Source organism: Miscanthus floridulus, chromosome 19 (assembly GCF_019320115.1).
Source record: "Miscanthus floridulus cultivar M001 chromosome 19, ASM1932011v1, whole genome shotgun sequence".
NCBI lineage: Eukaryota > Viridiplantae > Streptophyta > Magnoliopsida > Poales > Poaceae > Miscanthus > Miscanthus floridulus.
Window position 1 is genome coordinate 6672666 of NC_089598.1, and position 22849 is coordinate 6695514.

The window sequence follows — 22849 nt, forward strand, 5'->3', positions numbered from 1 at the left end:
ATGGGTAAGGACTTCCTTCGTATTGACATCCTGAGTGTTGTCCATAACTTCTGACCTTCGTGTTGTCTCGTCGTCAGCGCTGGAGGAGCCATTGATGGTTTCTCGCCATGAAGAAGAGGCGCCTCACCTTCGGGGGTTCATTGTAGTGGAGGACCATGAGCGGGCGGTGGTGGCAGGAATCTAGCGAGGAGCTGGTGTCACCCTTGCCTCCATGCAGCTGTGGACCAGGGTGTACCTTCGTTGGTTGGCGCCTAGATTCCTAGAGCCCGTTTGACCAGAGGAACGAGCGGAGCTAGTCAATGATTTTGCCGCTGCTATGGATGCCGTTGTTGCTGCCATGGATGTGGAAGAGATTATTCGCGGTGGTGGCTAAGAGCTCTAGGGTGCATCTAGGGCCTTTAGGATTTTTAAGTACAGGTGTTCCTATCGTCTTGTGTTCCCCGATTTTGTTTCTTTTGCGTGCCGCCGTCTTGCCATGACCGTCGTTGGTCTGATCGTTCGAATGCCGTAGCCACGTAGCCCCTCCCAAGGATTGACCCATGGAGTTTGGTTTAGCATGACCCCATTTTTGCGACCTAAGTGTCTGTAGGATAGGCTTGGCGGCGTCATGCCTTTCTTCGTTTTCCTTTGAGTTGCGCAGACACCTTCCTCTCCTTGCTTTTGCGCGGGCGTGAGGCCCTACCTGGATCAGGTTATGGGGATTCGACTTCACATGGTCCTTTGTTGCGTATTAGCTCATGGTGTGTTGCGGTGTGGTCCTTGTGAGTGAGCCACGTTGGCTGGTTTGCGCTGATCGATGCTGGTTGTCCGGGTGTGGATGCGTTGACGGAGAGCCAACTTCAGCGCACTTATTTTGATGTGTTGCGTCCAATGTCGGTCAGCTGACACGGTTGTTTGCTGTTTGGCCACCCTAGTGTTGAAGGACCCACGCTATAGTGGTGTCAACATCAACATGGCTGATCGAGGTCGTGTGCTAGGGAGGTCAGATGGTGATGTTCTCATCATAGATGATGTCACCGCTCATGGAGTGGAAGTTCTTGTAGGTGAGACATCAGTCGCCTGTGTATGTCGGTAGTTCTAGGCTTCTAGTGTATGATGATCTTTGTGTAGGGATTCAGTGTATGTATGGTGGGCGATTGGCGCATTCGCTTTGTCATTTTGCCGTTTCCTCGCTTTCTTCTAGTTTGAGTTGGGAATGTACGCTACCCCCATAGTCCTGTGCGTGTGGGTGCGTGTTCTAGCCTAGTTGGGAATACACCCGCTCACATGGTAGGACGTCGAGAAAAGGTCATAGATCTGGTGCGATGCAAGAAGGAAGGAAGCGAGCGGCTAGATATTTCTTTTCCTTTTGTTCCTCTCTCCTAAGAGCGAACGAGATCCCCATTTCCTTTCAAACCTGTGCATAGGTGCCTGGCCTTCCCCTGAATCTAGTCCCTGAGGTTTGGCCAGGTGACCCTTTTGGTGCGAGTGACAAATTAGGATTTGGGTCACTAGTTCGTCATGGCTCGGGGCATAATCGGAAAGGACTCGAGGATGAATCGGCCACTAGGACAATGACAAGCAGTGCTACACCATGGAATGTGGGTGTGACTATGTGTACTGTCCCTATGAGTGAATCGTGTTCAGCTGCTAGCATGAGCTGGATCGAATCGCTCGGGAGCTCAGACATTACTAGGGTGAAATGTATAGACATCATGCTCCCTAGTTGGCTTTGAGTTTTCTAAAACTACACGTGAGCCTACACGTGTACATGAACATGCTTGGGTAGAGAGGCTAAGGTCAAAGTGGATGTGATTGACTGATGTACCAGAAGCTATCATGAGACTGGTTGCCATTGCTTGGGGTGTGGTGAGCCCCCGAGCATCTGCTCATGATGAAGTCGTTGTGGTCTCTGGGCCGTGAGCTGATGATGGTGCTTCTTTACCATCTGGAATGGTCATAGCTAGTGTGGATCGTTCTCCCAGGCTACCTTGGGTCGGCCCTTGCTAGCTCAATGTCCTTGGCGGGCTCATGAGCCCTCGGGGAGGACTTCTTTGAGTTTGGCTCGCCGTGGCTTCTAGTCATGAGGGCTCATGCGTTCTAATGCTAGAGCCTTCGTGGCGTGATGACATCACGGTCGCCATGTCTCCATTCCTAGATACGGTAGCTGCTCTTAAGGAAGAGTTGGTGCATCCTATTGTCGTGAAAGCGGGTTCTAAGGGCAACGCGGTTCGGTCTGCTCAACACGGCGTGCGGTACGCTCAAGGAGCCCGCTCCCTCAGATGCACATGCCTCCAAATGAAGGCTGACCGTTCTTTAAGACATGATGGACGGTTTGTCCACCGTGTAGGTCCTAGTTCTGGGCTTGGCCATGCTAGGCGTGGCATCGGGTAGCCACCTGATCACTAACGATGATGCCACATGGTGGTGGGTAATTTCGTCGCTCGTGTGTGCCTTGACACGCTATGTTTCGCTGGTGGCGGAGACGCCATGCAGGGTGTGGCTCCACCACCAGATCTAGGCTTTCCATGTGGTTGGCCTGGATGGGGTAGAAGCTAGTGATGGGCCCTGACCCATTAGTGTGGATAACCTCATGGTTTCCCAAAAGGATGTGGCCGGTCGAGGCCATTCCCTAGGTGAGTCCGCCATGTGCCATGAACCTCTGGCTTCCTAGGTGGAAGATTTGGCCATGACCGATGACGAGAGAGGGTTCTGTCCCTGCTATGTAGGTGAACTCTGGGATGCTATCGCTGGAGGCAGTTCTAAGAGTGTGTCCGCCGCAAACCGTGGGACCTACATCTCTAGGGTGGAGGTAGGCGCTAGCCCTTCGATGCCGATGAACTCGTAGTTTTTGTGGTGGATGTGGTCGTCGTGGGCCATTCCGTGAGCGAGTCCACCAACAGTGCGGGGAGCCATCGCTTCCTTCTCAACAATCGAGAGTGCGCGACTGTTCTCTACCCGACGCGCCAACTATCGGTGTTTTGTAAACCGGACTAGTAAATTTATACGATTATTGCGCTGCTCTAGGAAGACTATGGTAGCATCCAAAAGACACGAGGATTTATACTAGTTTAGGCTGGAGCCCTACGTCCAGTCTTAGAGATGATCGAGTGCGTGTTCCTTACTTGAATGCTTTGAAGTTCTTACAATAGGGGTGCAAGAATGGTGGAAGAGGCAGAGATCTAGAGCTAGGAGACGGGCTGCCCGAAGGGAAGCTTCAGGAGCCATTCTACGGTGTAAGAATGAGTGAATGAGTTGAGAATGAACGGAAAGGATGCCCTGGCTACCCTTATATAGAGTTCGGGGCTAGGGCGTGTACAAAGAAGAAGGTTCCCCTGACCGAAGGGTCGTAAGCCCGAGGGGGGGGCCTAGCTAACTTGGCTTGCAAGCTAAGCCATCTTGTGGGGCGTGTTCGGGCGTGGCTATCGTCACTGTCCTATGGCCATGTCGTGGCATGGTGTGACGTGGAGCTACTTTGCCGGCTATGGCAGTATTGTAGGCATGGTGGTGGTTCGCTAGCTGTCCTGTGCAACGTGGTCTCCACCGTGGTCTTCGTCATCGCCTATTGGTTCCCTGGAGCGTCGTACAAGAGTTGGTAGCCGCCCTTAGGTCATCGATCGCCTTGTTGGCTTGAGGAGCTGAGGGCCACGATCCCGATCATTGAGGTCAGGGCTCACGCTAGTCTGGATGGCCTATAAGTCACGGCCTTCATCATGGATTCCGTCCCATAGTGGGCAGAATCGTACGTGTGCCCTGTCGGACCGTATTTGGATAGTGGGTTGCCATACTAGTAGTCACCGTTGGGCGATGTTGTCTTGTCTAAGCTACGTGGCACAGGGATGGCATCTGACCGGACCGAGGTGACCGCTGTCCCCTCAGTCCTTGCGGGGTCAGTGCGGCGTGCTTACTCTTGTCAGAGCAGGCACGCTTGGCTATGTTCGACCTCTCCCCGTTCCTCCTTGGTGTCGGGAAGGTGAAGAGGTCGTGAGTCTTTGTGTGCGTCGTGCGGCTAAGGCGTAAGACTGGCTCCAACGATGAGGACCCATATACAAGACCTATTCCTTGATTTGGGTCCGGCACAGGAAAAAGGTCGCAACCCAAAAGTTCGTCTTCTCCAACAGAACGCCCCGCCTCTCCCTGCCGCCGGCGCCCCTCCCCTCCCCTTCTTCTTCCCCGGCGCTCCCTCCCCTTCTTCTTCCCCGGCCCTCCCTCTCCCGGCCGGATCCGGCCCTCCCTCCCCTTCTTCTTCCACGGCCGGATCTGGCCCTCCCTCCTGGCCCCAGATAGTTCTGCCATGGCTGCTCCGGCGAGGCCGTGCCCACATGCCCTAGCCACGCTCGGAGAAGCCGCCATGGCCACCCGCCGCGCCGTCCGTGGCCCCGAGCCGAGGAGCCCTATGCCGGGGCTACACCGAGGAGCACCCCGGCCGGATCTGGCCCTCCCTCCTCTTCTTCTTCCCCGGCCGGATCCGGCCCTCCCTCCCCTTCTTCTTCCCCAACCCTTCCGGTGGCGGCCGGATCCGGCCCTCCCTCTCTCGGATCTGGCTCTCCCTCTCCCGAATCCGGCCGATGGTGCGTGGTGGTGGTGGGCGGCGGGTGTGGTGGTGGTGGTGGCCGGCGACTGTGGTGGTGGCGGTGGCCGTCGTGATCTGCTTCTTCCACCCGCCCCCACCCGCCGCCACCCTTTGTCGGAGCCAAGCGCGGCCAGAGCCGAGCTCCTCACCGCCGCCGCCGTGCTATGCTTCTCCTCCACCCAACACTGCTATGCTCCCCCGCTGGCGCCACGGTCCCGCCTCGCCGTCGTGGAGGAGACGCAAAGGGACGGAGAGAGGACGCAAGTTTGGGTACCGTGTTGCCTCCGACCAAAAATGCCTCCCGTGTTTGGGTACTCCGTTGGAGGGCTTTTTTGACCGTAAAGCACTGTTCACTATGCATTTTGGGGATGCGTCGCGGTTTGCCAATACCGTTGGAGACAGTCTAAGGGAGAGGTCGTGGCCGACCCTACCCTTGGCGTCTGGCCTGGTTCACTTGGCTTAGCTGGGCCTCGGTCGTTCGGGCCTTCGCTAGCTGATGTATCGTGGGCCGCTCGACCTGCTAACTAATCAGTGCCTTGAGACACCTCGGGATTATAACTATATTATGTAGAAACAGAGCAAACTTAGGGTGGAGAGTTTTCGGGGAATAGTAGATGCTGTAGGACGAGGATGCGTGGATGGAAGCGAGCTTGGCAAACGGACTGTGCTGTCAGCTTCTCACACTGGTGGTAGACGGTACGTACAGGATACAGAACTACCATGATGCAATTGCGATTTGTAGAGTCCATGGCCCACCAGATTTCTTCACTACTTTTACCTGCAATCCTAAGTGGCCAGAAATTTTTGAAGCTATATCTCTTGAGCCTGGCCAGAGATCTACAGACATGGCAGATATTGTTGTTAGGGTATACAATATGAAGCTTGAGGAGCTCCTGCAGGATATTAGAGATGGTACCGCGTTTGGCCCTGTTAGTGCTGGTACGTTGTTCATGATGCATGCCTGTTTTTTGTTGCGGTCTCTGCATTGTGATCTACTTGCTGTTGTGTGACCCCTCTTCACTGGTTTTGCTTTGTTAGTTTTGCACACTGTCGAATTTTAGAAGCGTGGCCTTCTTTATGCCCACATTATAGCGTGGGTGTCGCAGGACACATCGCACCCATCGGCTTCGTTCATTGACGAACTCATAGCCGCCGATATACCAGACCCAGAAGAGGACCCTTTAGGATATGCCTTGGTCGCTGAACACATGATGCATGGTCCATGCGGACTAGGCCATGAGACCTGTCCCTATATGAACGATTTGAAATGTTCGAAGAGATTTCCTAAAAAATATCAACCTCACACGACGATAGATGAAAACAGCTTTGCTGTATATAGAAGGCCTGACAATAAGAGGTATGTTCAGAAAGGCAACACGAGGCTAGATAATAGATGGGTTGTGCCTTACAACCTGTACCTGCTTAAAAAATATCAGGCACATATAAATGTAGAGTGGTGCAATAAAGGAATATTCGTTAAGTACCTATTCAAGTATGGCACTAGCTACAAATGCAGTGCCTGCTCATCAACTTCCTTCAGTATTCAAGTATGTGCATGTCCTTTTCTGGTCGATGGTATTTTACGGTCTCCAAGTAACTAATTTGTTCGTGCTATTTGGTACTGATGAGGCTGAGATGATCTGTTTGGGAGATGTTACACGTCAGATCATAGGGAAACCGGTTCAGCAACTGCTCAGGACAACCACAACTGCTTCACCGTTGCCACCTGACGTCACCAAGATAGTTTCAATTCGGTTGTGACTGCATATGGCCAGCACGAGTCTCCCCTGCGCATTGCTCAGAACGGCCCTGACGGTGCGCTCTCCGCAGCTGTCGGTGATAGAGTCGATCTTCCGCCTACGTCTGGAGCAGAAGATAGACGCTCCTCAATCTTGCTTGACGGTGTAACATGCCTGCTCTCGTGCCGATTTTCTACCTCTCAGACATGAGTTCTGTCAGTACATGGCTTTTTGTTCTGTGTTTCGTTTTGTAGACTCCACCCCTAGGGGTCCTTGCCGGTGACACGCCGCCTGCTAAGCCACAGCCGGTGCTGACGGTGATCCAGTAGGCGTTTCCATTGCCCTCTTGGTAGCGCCATGGTGCTGGAAACAGTTGAGGAAGACTTCCCGCTCTTTTGTGGATGGATGTTGTTGCCCTGCAACTCTCTGTTTGGTGCTGGGACGACAGAGATCAACTTCCTGCTCTATTCGGCACTATGTACTTCGCTGTGTAATTATTGAGGCTGCTCCATGCGCCTTGTTTGTAGTGAGACCTCCATGGCCATGCCTGCTGGATGCATGGCCACACGCTTGACTGTTGGGGCTGTGGACACCGTGGGGAACTGTTAAGACTGGCATCCCTAACTGTCTGTGATTTAGCTCAATAATTCATTCATTTAAAGAAAGCTGCCATCCCTAACTGTGATTCTACTAGCTTAGTAGTTACTACTATAACTAAAGAACATAAGTGGTGGTGACCTTGCTTCGTCACCTCCACGACGAGGCGGAACAGACCCTGGAACAGGCCATCATCCGGGAGGTGGTGCTCGCCGCCCTCACTTCCATCCATGTACTGGGATCTGCGCCACCGCCTCTAATCCAATCCCTTCCGTTCTGTTGCATTGGGTAGCATAGCATGATATAATAATGAGAATGAGAAAGTGGCCATAATAAAGTTACCGATAATATATATGTAAGTACTGTGCCGCTGTTAAACTCTCGCACCCGCCGATAATATAATGTATGTATTATCCAGTTCATTCATCAGTGCGCCCAGCATGACGAACAATAAAAGATATCGTCAGAGTTGGTGTTTAGTTTTCAGTTCGTATAGGCAGGCGCTGCTGCTTTACCCATTTCTTTTCCCCTCTTCAACAACTCACTCCTGAATGAAGAGAGGAGACAGCTGCATCGAGATCGAAAGCCAGTCTAGATCTTGCGCAAGCTGATCGGAGTGATATTTTGCCAGGGCCTCTTCATTTGGTTAGTGCTCAGTGGTATGGTCTAGAGTCACTACTGGAATCATCTAGAAACAAACATATATAGCTAGGGGAAACGGGAACAGTCTTGTGCACCTCAATTATAACTACAGTTTACAAGTAGCATATCCTGTTCCTATGAACATGGGGACGACTATGGATGGTTAATTTCGATTTTTTTGTTCCTTTCTATAGAACAACACTCAATTACAATTCATTGCTCCTAGGGATCAAAACAGAGCAGATAAATTCTTGTTCAGTGGGTGCCATTATTCTCTGGGTTTTTTTTCTTTTTTCAGGCAAATATGAAACCAGGATGAAATTAGCTAGGAAAATGTTTTCACAAACAAGAACAAAAAAAATTCAGGCAATTTACTAATCTCCCATATCCAGCTAGGAATGCCCATCAGACTTGTTGCAAGTCCTTGGTCAATGGTCGAGCACCGTACCCGGGCATGCATGTCGCCTCTATCCTCTTGGCAAGGTGAAATTAAACATGTTCATAATATTAGGGGGTGTTTGGTTCCACGGACTAAATTTTAGTTCATATCACATCGGACGTTTGGATGCTATTTAGGAGAACTAAATATGAGTTAATTATAAAACTAATTATACAGATGGAGACTAATTTACGAGATGAATTTATTAAGCCTAATTAATCTATCATTAGCATATATTTACTGTAGCACCATATTGTCAAATCATGAACTAATTAGGCTTAAAAAATTTGTCTCGTAAATTAGTCACACTCTGTGCAATTAATTATTTTTTTTGTCTATATTTAATATTCCATGCATGTGTCCAAATATTCGATGGGACATGGACTAAAATTTTCCTGTAGAAACCAAACAGCCCCTTAGATCGAAATTCCACGGTTCAGATGAAGTGCGTCACAATCGGTCTTCCTCCGTGCACTCGGCAGTAGATAGGTGAAGCAAATATACGCATTAAATAAAGTATGGCTTTCTGCTCATTGTATACCGCACGTAAATGGACGGTGACCTATAGCAGAGGACGGTGAATTCTCGTTGTCGGTGCGGACGGATCCGAATATGCGTGCATGCCTGCTGTCGGGCCTACCTTGCTTTGCAGACCTGGGCTCCATGGTCATAGAATGGTGCTTCTTTCTCTTTCTCTCTCTCGTGTAAATGGACAACAAGCACATTACCCGTCGTCTCCTCCGTCGCTGTCGCCCTGCCCTCTTCCTTCCCCTGCGCCGCTGCTCCGCCTCTCACAGCGCCGCCCCTCCCCATCGCCTGCACCGGCGGTGCGCCCTCTCCAGCGCCTGCTCCGCCCCCTCTTGGGGTGGGGAGACGGCGACCCCCTGCGCGGCGCACCGGCGCGAGGACGCCCGAGCGGTTGGTGCCCCTCGGCACGGCGCGGTGCCGGCGGCGCAGCGTGGCCGGTCTGGTTCCTCAGCCAAACCCAGCGATGCTCCTGCCCAAGGGTACCACGTTGGAGGTCCGCTCCTCCTCTCGCTCGCCTTCCAGGCCTCCGTCCAACTCCTCCAGCTTCCTACTCCGGCTCCTCCTCCTCGCCGCGGTGTCGGCACTCGCACCGGAGCCTGCTAGGCTCGGGGACATCGTCAAGATATACCAGGACATTGCCACCACCGTTGCCTCTCCCTAGGATTCTCCGTGTTTTTGTTTTCTCTCTCCTCATCACACACTCGCTGCGCCTCGCGCCCCGCGCCTGATCTTCTGTTGTTGGGGGCGGCGGCGGCGGCCCGGCATTTGGGGTGTTTTTTCTGCTGCGGCTTTTTAGGGGTTTCTGCTGTTCGTTTCCGCGTGCGTGATTTCGCGCTTCCGTTTGGTGGGATGCGGCCCCGTCGATCTCGCTCGAACTGTGGCTCCCATCCCATCCGTTCGATTTGTTCGCACGCGCAAGAGCGATCCGAATCGTGGTTCGCTCTGGCCGGCGGCCGCCACTTGCTCCGCTGATTCCTCACGTTTCTCCTCCTCTCGGTTCGGCGAATTCGGTTGCTCTCGCGAGGTTTCTGGATTTAATCGTGTTTGGTTCTCTGCGTTTCTTCGTGCACTCTCGTGGCGGAGAGCAATGCGAAGCTAACAACGAGTGGTTTGCTGTTGATTCCGAGCGTGGTGTGCCGCTGTGTCTGTCTGGCTGTCTGCTCGCGTCCTTGGTCCTGATCCGACAGCCGTGTTCGATTCCCTGTGTGCAGAGAATGGCGCCGCCGAGGATGACGGCAGCGGCGTGCCGGTGTTCGCCGAGTACAGCCTCGACGAGCTCCGAGCGGCCATCGACGGCTTCGCCCCCGACCGCATCGTGTCGGAGCACGGCGAGAAGGCACCCAACGTGGTCTACCGCGGCACGCTCTTTAGATCCGGCCGCACCGTCGCCATCAAGCGATTCGGTCGCTCCGCCTGGCCGGACTCGCGCCAGTTCCTGGTTCGTGTACCTTGCTCCGTGTGATGGATGGATTGTTTCTTGTGTTCGTCTTGGCTCTGTGGAGTCTGATTGAATGACTGTGTGTCCATGGGTGCAGGAGGAGGCGAGGGCTGTTGGGCAGCTGCGCAGTGGTCGCCTGGCCAATCTGATCGGTTGTTGCTGCGAGAGCGTCGAGCGTCTCCTCGTCGCAGAGTTCATGCGGCACGAGACCTTGGCAAAGCATCTCTTCCACTGTATGTTTGGGCCTCGTTTAGATTGCGAAAAAATTTCAACCCGATGAATAGTAGCACTTTCGTCTTATTTGACAAATATTGTCCAATCGTGGACCAACTAGGCTCAAAAGATTCATCTCATGATTTCGAACTAAACTGTGCAATTAGTTATTTTTTTTACCTACATTTAATACTCCATGCAAGCGGCTAAAAATTGATGTGACGGAAAGAGAGTGAAAAAACTTGGAATTTGGATGGCATCTAAACATGGCCTTGGTTTCTCCTTCCTCACTCTTCTCTTACATTAGCGAGTTGATTCTGATGTGGTACTAGTTCGAATGTAGCATCAAGGTGATGGTATTGGGACCCATATTTAAGGATGTGTGTTTGTCACCTGTATCCAATCCGGAAGTGTTGCCTTAAATTGTAGAGTGTTGTTCAAGTTAGTTTCTGCTGCACAACTATTTAGCTGTTTGCTTTATCTGGGGCTATTTCTGTGCTTTAGGCTAACTGGAAATCGACACTGGTCTTTTATAATTAATTTTAGTCACCATATTTAAGGATGTGTGTTTGTCGCCTGTACCTCAGTACCAGTAACCACTGTGGAAATGTGACCTTTGGCCGCAGAGGGTGGAAGTAGTTTCTAGTGCCAAATCCTCTACCTGTTTGTTGTATCTGGTGCTATTTCTGTACTTTAGGCTAGCAATAAATCAAGACACTGGTTTTCTATAGTTACTTTTAATCACCAATATTGGGGCCTTGTTTAGATCACCTCCAAATTCCAAGTTTTTTCACTCTCTCTCCATCACATCAATTTTTAGCCGCTTGCATGGAGCATTAAATGTAGGTAAAAAAAATAACTAATTGCACAGTTTAGTTCAAAATCACGAGATGAATCTTTTGAGCTTAGTTGGTCCACGATTGGACAATATTTACCAAATAAGACGAAAGTGCTACTATTCATCGGTTTGAAATTTTTTACAATCTAAACATGGCCTGGGTTGTCTCAGTTTGTTACTTTGTTCTGGTTGGAGGTGCAGCAGTCATTCATGCCATTGATTTTTTGGCCATGCTAGAGGATATATGTAGCTTGATTTGCATCTAACCTGCAAATGTTGCTTCCAACAAATGGTACTTATTAGGGAGGATTTGAATTGCTATGGCCTTTCATTTATGGACCACTCTCGGAGGGATATGGCTGTCAGGAGCTTTAAGCATTTAAAATTTTGATCTTTAAGTGGATTATACCAATCTAATATATGATAGTTGCTCTGTGTTAAAAAAGACGATAGCTGCATTTTATCCTCATGGTGGTTATATGTGTCAGGGGAGACAAATCCATTGGGTTGGGCAATGAGGATGAGGGCTGCGCTTTATGTGGCACAGGCGTTGGACTACTGCAGTAGCAAAGGGAGGGCACTCTATCATGATCTGCATGCATACAGGGTCATCTTTGATGTGGTAGGTCTTTACTTGTTCGCATTAGTTGCTTCTCAGATCTTTCATACAAAAGCATTAATCCTTTTGTGTTTTGACTGTGGGCCAATTTTGTAGGATGGTAATCCAAGACTATCATGTTTTGGTCTGATGAAGAACAGCAGGGATGGAAAGAGTTACAGTACTAATTTGGCTTTCACGCCTCCTGAGTATCTTAAGACAGGTAAATGTGTCACACTAGCAATATCCCATGAAACATTTTGGGGATGTGCCTCTTTAACTGTTATCTGTTCTGCAGGCAGAGTAAGTCCTGAGAGTGGTTTACAGTTTTGGCACTGTCTTGCTTGATCTCCTGAGTGGAAAGCACATTCCACCAAGTCATGTAAGTTTTCCTACCCTGCGTGCTTTTAACATAGTCTACACTTATAATACATTGGCGCTGTAGTGCTATTAACATATTCTATAATTTATATAGAAATAAATTTTACACTAACCTTTTCTCTCCTTTATTTAGTTCTTTGTGTGTGGATATTTATTTTTTTGCCTTTGGTATATTTTTTCGAGGGAACGAGTTGACATTACCTTTTCTTTTCCCTGTAGGCACTCGACCTTATAAGAGGAAAGAACTTTCTAGTGCTGATGGATTCTTGCTTGGGATGGGTGGTTGATATAGCCGTGGGATGGGTTCATGATCTTCTATTGGATTCGTCTGTGGGGTTCGGATCCTGTTGCTCGATCTTAGCGAGTGAGTGGCTGTTTGGTAGCGAAAGCCAGCACAAGAGATTATTGATTAGATTGGGTTGCTGCATAGCCTTGAGTTGTGCTCTATGCCTATCTGCATGTTCGTTTTTTGCTGTAGGGTATAGGATTTGGCAATGTGTGATTTACATGTGATGCTCTTTTTAATGCTTGTTTTGAATAAGTGGGTCGCTAGAGAAACCCCCTTTGCCGGGGGAGAAAAGGGTTCGAATAAAAAAGGACGGTGGAACCCCACGCTGTTGTGGTTCTAATAAAAACTGGGAGGTGATGTGAAATAGCAGCCAGCTTTAGTTATGTAACTGGTGTCGGGCTCAATTTTCAGGGGATGTAACACATGTTGGCACTGTCTGGATAGTGGGAGGACAGTGGGTAGTCAGTTATTGAGTAGAATAATGGAAAAATATATCTGTACTGAACTTAAACAATTGAGGATAATAAAACTATAATGGAAGTATCAAACACCTGAAAAACGATTGTATTGAACCCCAGGTATGCTGTTCCCATAATTATGTTTCTCAACTCATGATGACTTTTGCAACTTGTATTTTCCGTTGATGTATTGGAGTCTGGAATTACATATGTTGTGGTCTAAATGGTAAAGGCTTGGGTGATTTAACAACTAATTGTTTGGTTTGCGTGTACATATTTGATTGTTCTCTTAATGCTGCCTACATGCTTGTACTGAAAATCGTGACTATGTTAGAATTATTTGCATGCATGGCTATCATATTCTTATAATTTTAATATCCTCTGTTGCTTTTTTCATGCAGGCTGTCACTGCTTCTAGCACAAAGAAAGCTGACCTGATCTTTGGTGAGATACAATCACAGATAAAGAATAAGAACATTACGGTAGATGTGAAAGCAAACTCAGAGTCAAATGTAGATCTCTCTCTCTGTATATGTATATACTTAACCCCTGGAAATTGCATGCTTTGCTCAAAATGGACCTGCAACATGTTCATTTCTTGTGATATCACCTAGACTAATAGTAGTAGTTTGCCAAACTATTATCAAGCATGCTATTTGTGTTGGTCAACAATTTGCTCTTTGACTAATTAGTTGATCTGTCATGTTTCTCACTGTTCGAGTTCTGTTGACTGCTTGCTTTGACGTGCTGTTCAGATCATTACTACAGTTACTGTTGATGAGATTGCAACTCCAGGACTGAAAACCATCCTTAGCTTTGCTGTTCCTGATCAGAGGGCTGGAAAGGTAATAATCTAATTCAGTTTATTATTTCTTAAGTGGAAGGTTATTCTTCAATGTATTCATGTATTTATTTCTGGTTGCAGGTTGAGCTTCAGTATTTGCATGATTATGCTGGAGTTAATGCAAGCATTGGTCTGACAACCAATCCTGTAGTCAACCTCTCTGCTGCCTTTGGCACTAAGGCTCTTGCAGTTGGTGCAGATGTCTCACTTGATACTGCCACTAGGAACTTAACCAAATACAACGCTGGACTGAGGTTCACTCATGAAGACCTCATCGCATCCCTGACCCTGTGAGTTTTCAAAGTGTAGTAATCTTATATATTTAGGCACTGTATGCGACTGTTATTTGACAACGCTTAAGCTTATTTGATACTTGTAATTTCTTTTTTTATGGTTAAGTGCAAATCCCTGCTTAATGTGTTTCAACTTCAAGACGTTGTGTAGCTGGTTTAGTGCATAAAAAATAGTCAAAATATTAATATATTGTCACCATGATTTCACCTTTTGAGACATTTCTCAAATGGAGTTTTTGAAAGAAGCAACTTTATAATTTTGCTTCACTTATATTTGTTTGCAACAAACACGAGTTTCTAAGTCACTCAGATTATTGCATGTACAGCAATTGATGAAAGTTACTGACTTTGCTAAGTGTTTTTTTTTGTTTCATTGGAAAAAGGGATCTTTTGCAGTAAGCTGGTGGCAATATGGCTAATATTGAGCCGTGCCTCCAGGAAGGGTTTGATGCTAAGTATTTTGGTTTTCTAATTGAGTGAAAAGTCCTATGTATAATTTTGGGTTTGATGCTCAGTATTTTGGTTTCCTAATTGAGTGAAAAGCCCTATGTATAATTTTCTTATATTAAATGAAACTGATGTCATAGCTCCTCAACAGATATAATCCCGTTTCTTCTAGGATGTTTACTGTCTTATTATTGCAGTGCCTTTCCAAATTTCATGTTACTGATCCAACCTTCTCTTGCAGGAACAACAGGGGAGACAGCCTTACTGGAGCTTACTACCACAAGGTGAGCGAATTGAGCAACACAGCTGTTGGGGCAGAGCTTACCCACGGCTTCTCGACCAATGAAAACACCCTCACCTTTGGCGGGCAGCACGCTCTGGACCCACTAACCGTCTTGAAGGCCCGCATCAACAGCTCTAGCAAGGCCAGCGCCCTCATCCAGCATGAGTGGAGCCCAAAGTCACTGGTCACCATCTCGGCCGAGGTCGACACAAAGACCATCGAGAAGAGCTCGAAGGTCGGGATTGCCGTGGCCCTCAAGCCCTGATTGGTTATCGAGACCATATTTTTTTCCTTCTAAGCTCCTAGCATGACTGTTTCGATCAGATCAGGTCAGCTGGTGAAAACAAAACTGTTGGGGTTCCCGACATCTTTTGGTCGTTGCAGTCTGTCGATTTCATGAACCGTGAAATGTTTCATTGAGGAAATTTTTCGGTCGTCTATGTAGCGCTCTGTTAAATGAGCAACCTTCACAATAATTCAAGCTCGGTAGAATTCTGAACTTGTTTACAATGGTTGATGGTGACTTGTGTCAATTGAGGTAGGGGTGGTCCTGTTTTCTGCAACTGTTTTTGCAAGGGGTACGTGGTACCTTTGCCAGCTCTATGAAAAGCCCGTTGCCCGTATCCCCATGAAGTTCTTTCCACCCTTGGATAAGAATCGGCGGCCATGGATGGCTCGCATGGAGGCTTTGCAAGGGTGTGATGCGCAAGAAGATAGTCCTACCGCGGTGCACTTGACCACGTACCTGCTTGCTCTGGATGAGCAATATGACCGGCAAGCGTTGGAGCTGAGAACCGGTGATGTAGAACCGCCAGCGCCTCCACCTTCGGAAGTGTTAGAAGTAGAACCCTTGGTTCCTCTCACTCAGCCATTAGCGCGAGAAGCTGCAGATCCATAGCCAGGACAGTAAAAGAATCCGTCGAGCACAGGAATCAAGATGCGTGGTTCCAAGGTAGATTAGTTGCCTTGGGATGCCGTACCCGTAGTAGTAGTGCTTTTCGTCGCTGTCCTCCTATATTGTACTCTTATCGTTATTGTCATCCGTAGTTATTGGATGCGTGTTGTAGATTCACCTAAGAAGAGTGGATCCTAATTCACTTTTTTTAAACCCTCCCGTTAGGAGAAGTACTTGTGTTTTAGTTTTTGCTATTTTCGCCTATAATGTAATGCTATCCAATGTTGTACTTCAAATCTAAGTGTGTTAGTTGCTTGAATCCAACTCCATCAAATACTTCTTTCCACTAACATGTCATTTATTTGTTGGCCTAGAATAGGCACCATGTAATGACAACCAACCTCTATGTTCGTTTACAGTATTGAGACCAATCTTCAGTACTAATACGATGAGAAAACATATTAGTCATATGAGGTTTTCTATACTAAGCAAATCACCCGCAGCGAAGCGCGGACAGCAGTGGCTAGTATATATAGTTGTGTGCTTGGGTATATACCAATAGTTAACACCCACACATGCGGCCTGTGAAGTAAAGTAACATTTGAGTCCAGTCCAGTCTGGCCAGGCCCAATGCACATGCGTTTCCTCCCTCCTCAGATCGCAGCGAAGGAAAGAAGCACCGTCCGCAAGACTAGACCGCAACGCACAGCGGGTGCAAGCGCAAGGTGCTGCAACACAAACACAGGCGCCCAGTCCAGCTACAAAAAAAAAAACTCTCCAACGGCGGAGGAGGAGGAGCACCGTCTGCAAGTTTGCAACTGCTAACACATCGCGTCCAGTCCAACACAGCGAAGCCACAGCGAGTGAGTGCCACACTCCTCTGAGTCCGGGCAGCACGCAGCAGGGCTATAGTCCACACCACAGAGCACGCCAGTTTCAGACTTGAGTTGTACTGCCAAAGTCCCCCAGTGGAGCGAGTGCCGTCCGTCCTTCCCCTCCGATGGCTTCGTCTCCCGTCTCCCAGTTGTACCGCTGCCGCTGCCCAGGGCTCTGATGATGACCTCCAGCATTGCTACCAACTCTTGGTTCGTCACCTGGACGAGCTGGAAGAGGCCCGCAACGAGATGCTCGCCGCCATCGCTGCGGTACACAATGACGTCCAGGCCTGCCGCGCGGAGGTGCTCGCCGCCATCGCTGACGTCCGCCGCCTCCTCCGTTTCCTGGGGCTCCAGTGATCACTGATGGATGGATGCATCATACTACTGACTCGATCTCAGTCTGGCTGCATGAATGGACGGATGATGGATATCTGACTGTCACAGATAAAATAAATAAATAAATTCTGCAACACCAGATGATCGATGATGATACACTTGTCTTTGTCTGGATGGCTTGGATGATGTCTTTGTCTTTAATTTGGGCAAAAAAAAATCTTTTCTACAGATCCATCTCCTGGACCATGCATCTACTGCATGCTCTGCCCACAGTTTCCCTGTCAGGCTGTCACTGCAAGTACCGTACCCAAAAACTCAGGCTCACCAGTTCATCAAGGCCACTTCTTATCACCCAAAACGAGTTATCATATCCTCCTGATGATACTTGTCTTTTGTTGTAACACGGCCTCCGAGAGTGGCGGAGACCTACGCGGCCAGCAGTTTGCAAAGACGTCTCCGACCAACTACCTAAGCAAAGGCCCAGCTACCGCGCCTCCGGACCCAGAAAAATGACAGTTTCTCAGACTGCTTGTAGGACGCTGCCGGTGACCCTGGCGCAGCCTCCGCCCAGTTAGCTCGTAGACGTCTCCGGGCGGAGGGGGCGGAGGCCGCCCCGCTGCAAGGCTAATCAAGTGCCAACGTTACCTACGTGTGTATGCAGGTAACCAGAGGAAGACGCTCGTGGACGGCGCGGGCGCGCCGGTTCGGCCTCCGCTCGTAGGGGCAGAGACCCAAGCGGGAGGACGGCAATACTGGGCGTCGGGGGTCTGCGGCCTCGGCGTCCCAGGAGCGGAGACCAACGACGGAGGTCCAAAGGCCCGTCGTCGAATCCTGAGGCCGATGGGGCGGAGACCGACGACGGAGGTCCAAAGGCCCATCGCCGAATCCTGAGGCCTGATGGGCCGGCTGATCGCGCAGGCCTAGTACCTGAGGGCGGCATGACAAGATTACCCCCAAGAGGAAATGCGAGTAGTGGAATATTCCAAGAATATACTGTAGCAGTTGAAGGATACTATTGTAAACTTTGTAAAAGTGGTAGTTGAGCCCTATAAATAGGGACAACTTGTAACAGTACGCCAGGTTGGAAAATGAATTAATGAAACCCTAGTTTTACGCGTCATTTCCCTACACGCCCACTTGCCGTGCCTGTTTCCCGAGCCTCCGCCTGAGGGCAGCCCACGGCGGGCGGAGGCCTCTACCTCCTCCACACTATCTGAGACCGCAAGTCTCAACATTGGTGCCCACCGTGGTTTGGCCAAGGCAAACCAATGATGGCAGGGAAAAGAAAAACCACCACCAGAGCAGCAACGACCACGGGTCAGAGAGGAAGGCCTAGGCACACCACTCGTAGCACCTACGCAACCTCGCCAGCGGAGGATGACATCAGAGCGGATGCCCAGGGTCAACCACCGGAACCCCAAGATCTAGAGATTCAAGATCCGGAGGCCCAACCAAACTCAGCCACAACACTCGAGCAAGAACTGCAACAGCTGCAAGCACAGTTGTAAAGAGTGCAACAAGAGAGGGACAAAATGGCAGCAGCATTCGCAGCTAATCAGCAAGCTATTCAAGCATCAGCACAAGCAGCAGAAATAAGGCAGCAGTTGGCAGTCCTACATGCTGAGATGCTAAGTATGCAGCATGCAGTACCAGCGTCAACCTCCGCAATCCTAGCCTCCGCAGCAACACCAACTGCAACCATACCACAAGGGCCTCCGCCAGTGATCAGCCCATCCACGATGCCATCTCAGGTGATGCGGAGGCCTATCGATCCTAAGTTCCCACTCTCTGAAGGCATACAACAGTCACCATGGCCAACAACGTACAAGCCAATCACACTACCAAAGTTCAACGGAAAGACAGACCCCCATCAGTTCATTATGAGTTACGAGGCAGCAGTAGCCTCCGCTGGCGGAGACAACGCCATCTTGGCAAAGTCATTTGTCATTGCAGGCGAAGGCGACGCGTTGGCTTGGTATTCTATGCTCAAACCAAGCACAGTCTATTCTTGGGAGAACCTCCGGGACAAGATATTAGCAAATTTCAAGGGGCTAACAGCACAGTCGCTGACTTCCACAGATCTATTTCAGTGCAAGCAAATGCAGGGAGAGACACTACACGACTACTTCCAAAAATTCATGCAACTAAAGGCGAAGGCACCAGACATCCCAGACGAGATCGCCATTGAAGCAGCGATCAAAGGCCTCCGAATCGGGCCGTTGGCAGCACACCTAGCAAGAAAGAAACCAACTTCTATATAGCAGTTGTATGACGAGTTCGAGAAATACTGTAGATCAGACAATGACCTCCGGAAAAGGCTGGAGGAGCAGGGTCAAAACAGACAGCAAAACAGCAGCAAAAACTCCCAGAAAAGCTATACGAACCAGAATGCATCAAATCAGAAACTAGGCTAGGGGCAAGTGCTCAGCATCGAGGGTCAACCTTACCCCGAACAAGGGCAACTAGCAGCGTCAGCAGGGCCAGAGACCTAGACCAGGAACCAAGGTCGGCAAGGTTACCAAGGCAAAAACTAGAACAAAAACCACAACCAAAAACAACGTAGGCCATATTGCGTTTTTCACGGTGAAAGCACAGGACACAGCACCAAAGATTGTCTAGAGACAAAAGAGACATATGAAAGGATGAAGAACAAACACATTGCCCAACCTCCGACACAGCAGAGTGCAAGAGAGGTCAACACCACCTACACAAATGGCCACCAGCAGTACTGCCCAATTTACCCAGCGCTAAATGCAAACCAAATACATCCCTCCACACTGGCCTCTGCCTATTACCCAAACTTCCTACCAGCATGGCGGTCAACGCCTTCGCAACAGCCTCCGGCGGGTAACTATAGGTCGAAGGCAAGCCTGACCTACATAAACCCAAAACCTCCCCACACAACCTACCTCGAAACAAACCCACCACCACAAAACCAAAGTAGGTTTGAGCCTCCGCCGCAACAGCAGCACATGCAGCAACTGCCTCCGCCGCCACCCCCCAACCAACCACCAACACCAAAAAATGAGCCAAACCCAGAAAACCAAGTCAACCCCCATGGACCGCTACCCACAATAGGCATGATACTACAAATCGCCAGAGGATCATTAATGGAGTTTCAAATGAAAAAGCAGAAAAAGGATCACCTCCGCCTGGTAAACAACGTAGCAGTCCAAGGCCCAGCAAAATACACAGATTGGTCTAGAGTCCCAATCACCTTCACAGAAGAAGATCTCCACCTAGAAAGCTACCCTCACACAGACACAATGGTAATCAAGACCAACATAGCAGCATGGGAGATAAGTAGAGTACTGATTGACACTGGCAGTTCAGCAGATATCATCTTCGCAAATACCTTTGACCAAATGAAGCTCAGCAGAAATCAACTAAAACCCTCCGAATCCCCTTTGATAGGATTCGGAGGCAAGCAGATACAAGCATTAGGAAAAATCTCACTCCCGGTGTCGTTTGGAACCCAAGCAAATGCTAGAACCGAGTATATAACCTTCGACGTCGTCGATTTGTATTACCCAAACAATGCCATCTTGGGCAGAGGATTCACAACCAAATTCAACGTAGCCCTGCATATGGCCTACCTGTGCATGAAAATACCAGCACTCCATGGTATTATCACAGTCCGAGGCAGCCAAAAAGAAGCAAGAAACATAGAAAAAGCAATCTACAGAGCCCAAAGAAACATCAATACAGTTGAGTCAGCAGACAAAGAACTAGAGCCTCCGGATATGCCCAGAGGAAAAACAGATATGGCAGGTCAAGAAGAGACAAATGTGACCCCTCTAGAAAAGGAGTTACCAGATAGAAAAGTAACAATCAGCTCAGAATTGAGCAAAGCAGAGGAGGAAGAGCTCATGGAAACTCTAGTAAAAAACAAAGACATCTTCGCCTGGTCAGCCTCCGACCTATAGGGAGTTAGCAGGGACATCATACAGCATGAACTGGACATCAATGAAAACATGAGGCCAAGAAAGCAAAAATAGAGAAAAATGTCAGAGGATAGAATCCTAGCAGCAAAGGCGGAGGTGCAAAGATTGCTAGATGCAAAAGTCATCAGGGAAGTCAAGTATTCAGAATGGCTTGCAAACGTAGTGCTGGTACCAAAGAAGAATGGCAAAATGAGAATGTGCATAGATTTCACAGATCTGAACAAAGCTTGCAAAAAAGACCCTTTCCCATTGCCAAGAATAGATGCCTCCGTCGACAAGGCAGCCAGATGCCAGACATTTTCTCTCCTCGACTGTTTCTCTAGGTATCACCAAATCTGGATGAAAAAAGAAGACGAAGACAAAACAAGTTTCACCACTCCATTCGGGACATACTGCTACACCAGAATGCCGGATGGCCTCAAAAATGCCAGAGCAACCTTTGCCAGAATGACAAAGGAAGCTTTGGGCTCACAACTAGATAGAAACATCATAGCCTACGTCGACAACATAGTGGTCATGAGCAAGAACAAGGATGATCATGTCTCTAACTTATAGGAGACCTTCGCCAACCTCAGGACAGCTAGCCTCCGCCTCAACCCCGAAAAATGTATATTTAGAGTTACAAAAGGGAAGATGCTTGGATACATCATAAGCAGCGAAGGCATCAAAGTGAACCCAGACAAAACCAGAGCAATAATGACAATGGCAGAACCCAAAAATAAGAAAGAAGTGCAAAAGCTGACGGGAAGAATAGCAGCGCTCAACAGATTCATCTCAAAATCAGCAGAACGTAGCCTCCCCTTCTTCCAAGCCCTGAGGGGCGGAGACAACTTTGAGTGGGGGTCCAAGCAGTCGGAGGCATTTCGTAACTTGAAAGAGTATCTGGCAAACTCACTGGTGGTCTCTGTCCCAGAATCGGACAACCACCTATTGCTATATGTGGCGGCCTCCGACCATGCAGTCAGCGCAGTCTTAGTTCACGAGCTGGAAAAAGAATCAGGCAAAACTCAAAAGCCGGTTTATTTTATCTCAAAAGCATTGTCCGGAGCCAAGCTAAACTACACCGAGGTAGAAAAAGTTGCCTACGCAGTGCTGATGGCATTAAGAAAACTAAAGCATTATTTCCAAGCCCACGAAATCTCAGTTCCAACATCGCTGCCACTGCAAGACTTTCTCAGAAACAAAGAAGCCTCCGGCAGAATAGGCAAATGGGCTATAGAGCTATCACAGTTTGGTATCTCATATGTCCCTAGAACAGCAATCAAATCACAAGCACTAGCCGATTTTATAGAAGATTGGACACCTCCGACAAAGCCCAAAGTACAACCAACCACTCAAAGATGGATATCATTCATGGATGGAGCCTAGGGCCAAGCGAGAGCAGGAGCCTCTGCCATCCTAACGGCACCCTCCAGCGTCAGACTGAAATATGCAGCAAGGCTAGAGTTCAAATCAACAAACAACATAGCAGAATATGAAGGCCTGATCCTAGCGCTCAGTAAAGTAAAGGCCCTAGGGGCAAAAACATTGACAGTCAAAACAGATTCTCAAGTGGTTACTGGCTAAGTAGAGAAAGAATACACAGCAAGAGAGCCAGAACTCATCCCTATCCATTGTTAGAAATTTGGAGCGGAGATTCGAGGGCTTCACCCTGAAGCACATCCCAAGATCAGAAAATGCAGAGGCAGATGAACTAGCAAAAGCTGCGGCAAACAACCTGCCACTACCACCAAACACTTTTTACCAGATCCTAAAGTCTCCGGCAACAGCGGAGACATCTAAGGCACCTAAGCCCATACTACACCTGCAAAATGAAGATTGGAGAAAGGCGATAACAGAATTCTTAGAAGGCAAAACCACCGAAGAAGATGAAGCAAAAGCAACAAGAATACAGGCCAGGGCAAGAAATTACACAATCATAGATGGTGTGCTGTACAAGAAAGGAGTAGTCCAGCCTCTCCTCAAATGCATATCGCAGAGCGAAGGCATAGAGTTGCTTCAAGAAATACACTCAGGAATTTGCGGGTCGCACATTGGCTCTAGAGCATTATCCGCAAAGGCAATAAGGCAAGGCTTTTACTGGCCAACACACATACAAGATGCAGAGCATACAGTCAGAACATGCAAAGCATGCCAAACATTCTCTCCCGGGCAGTCAAAACCGTCGTCGGAGACCCAGCTTATACCTCCGACATAGCCGCTACAAAGATGGGGTAT

General features: G+C 48.9%; 1 protein-coding gene and 1 pseudogene across 1 annotated transcript; both read left to right on the top strand.

Annotated features, from left to right (window-relative positions):
* Positions 1–5397: 5397 nt before the first annotated feature.
* On the top strand, positions 5398–13547 carry LOC136525463 (serine/threonine-protein kinase BSK5-like; annotated as a pseudogene).
* LOC136525464 (mitochondrial outer membrane porin-like) lies at positions 13287–14844 on the top strand. The gene is made up of 4 exons (XM_066518442.1): positions 13287–13301; positions 13468–13557; positions 13638–13846; positions 14538–14844. Exons 1-4 carry the CDS (start codon positions 13287–13289, stop codon positions 14842–14844), a joined length of 621 nt encoding a protein of 206 aa, XP_066374539.1.
* Positions 14845–22849: the final 8005 nt, after the last annotated feature.

Excerpts from the sequence above, each read along its gene's own strand:
- LOC136525464 (XM_066518442.1), top strand. Across the intron at positions 13,558-13,637 it reads CTGATCAGAGGGCTGGAAAG|GTTGAGCTTCAGTATTTGCA; the intron begins GTAATAATCTAA and ends TTCTGGTTGCAG. Across the intron at positions 13,847-14,537 it reads CTCATCGCATCCCTGACCCT|GAACAACAGGGGAGACAGCC; the intron begins GTGAGTTTTCAA and ends CTTCTCTTGCAG.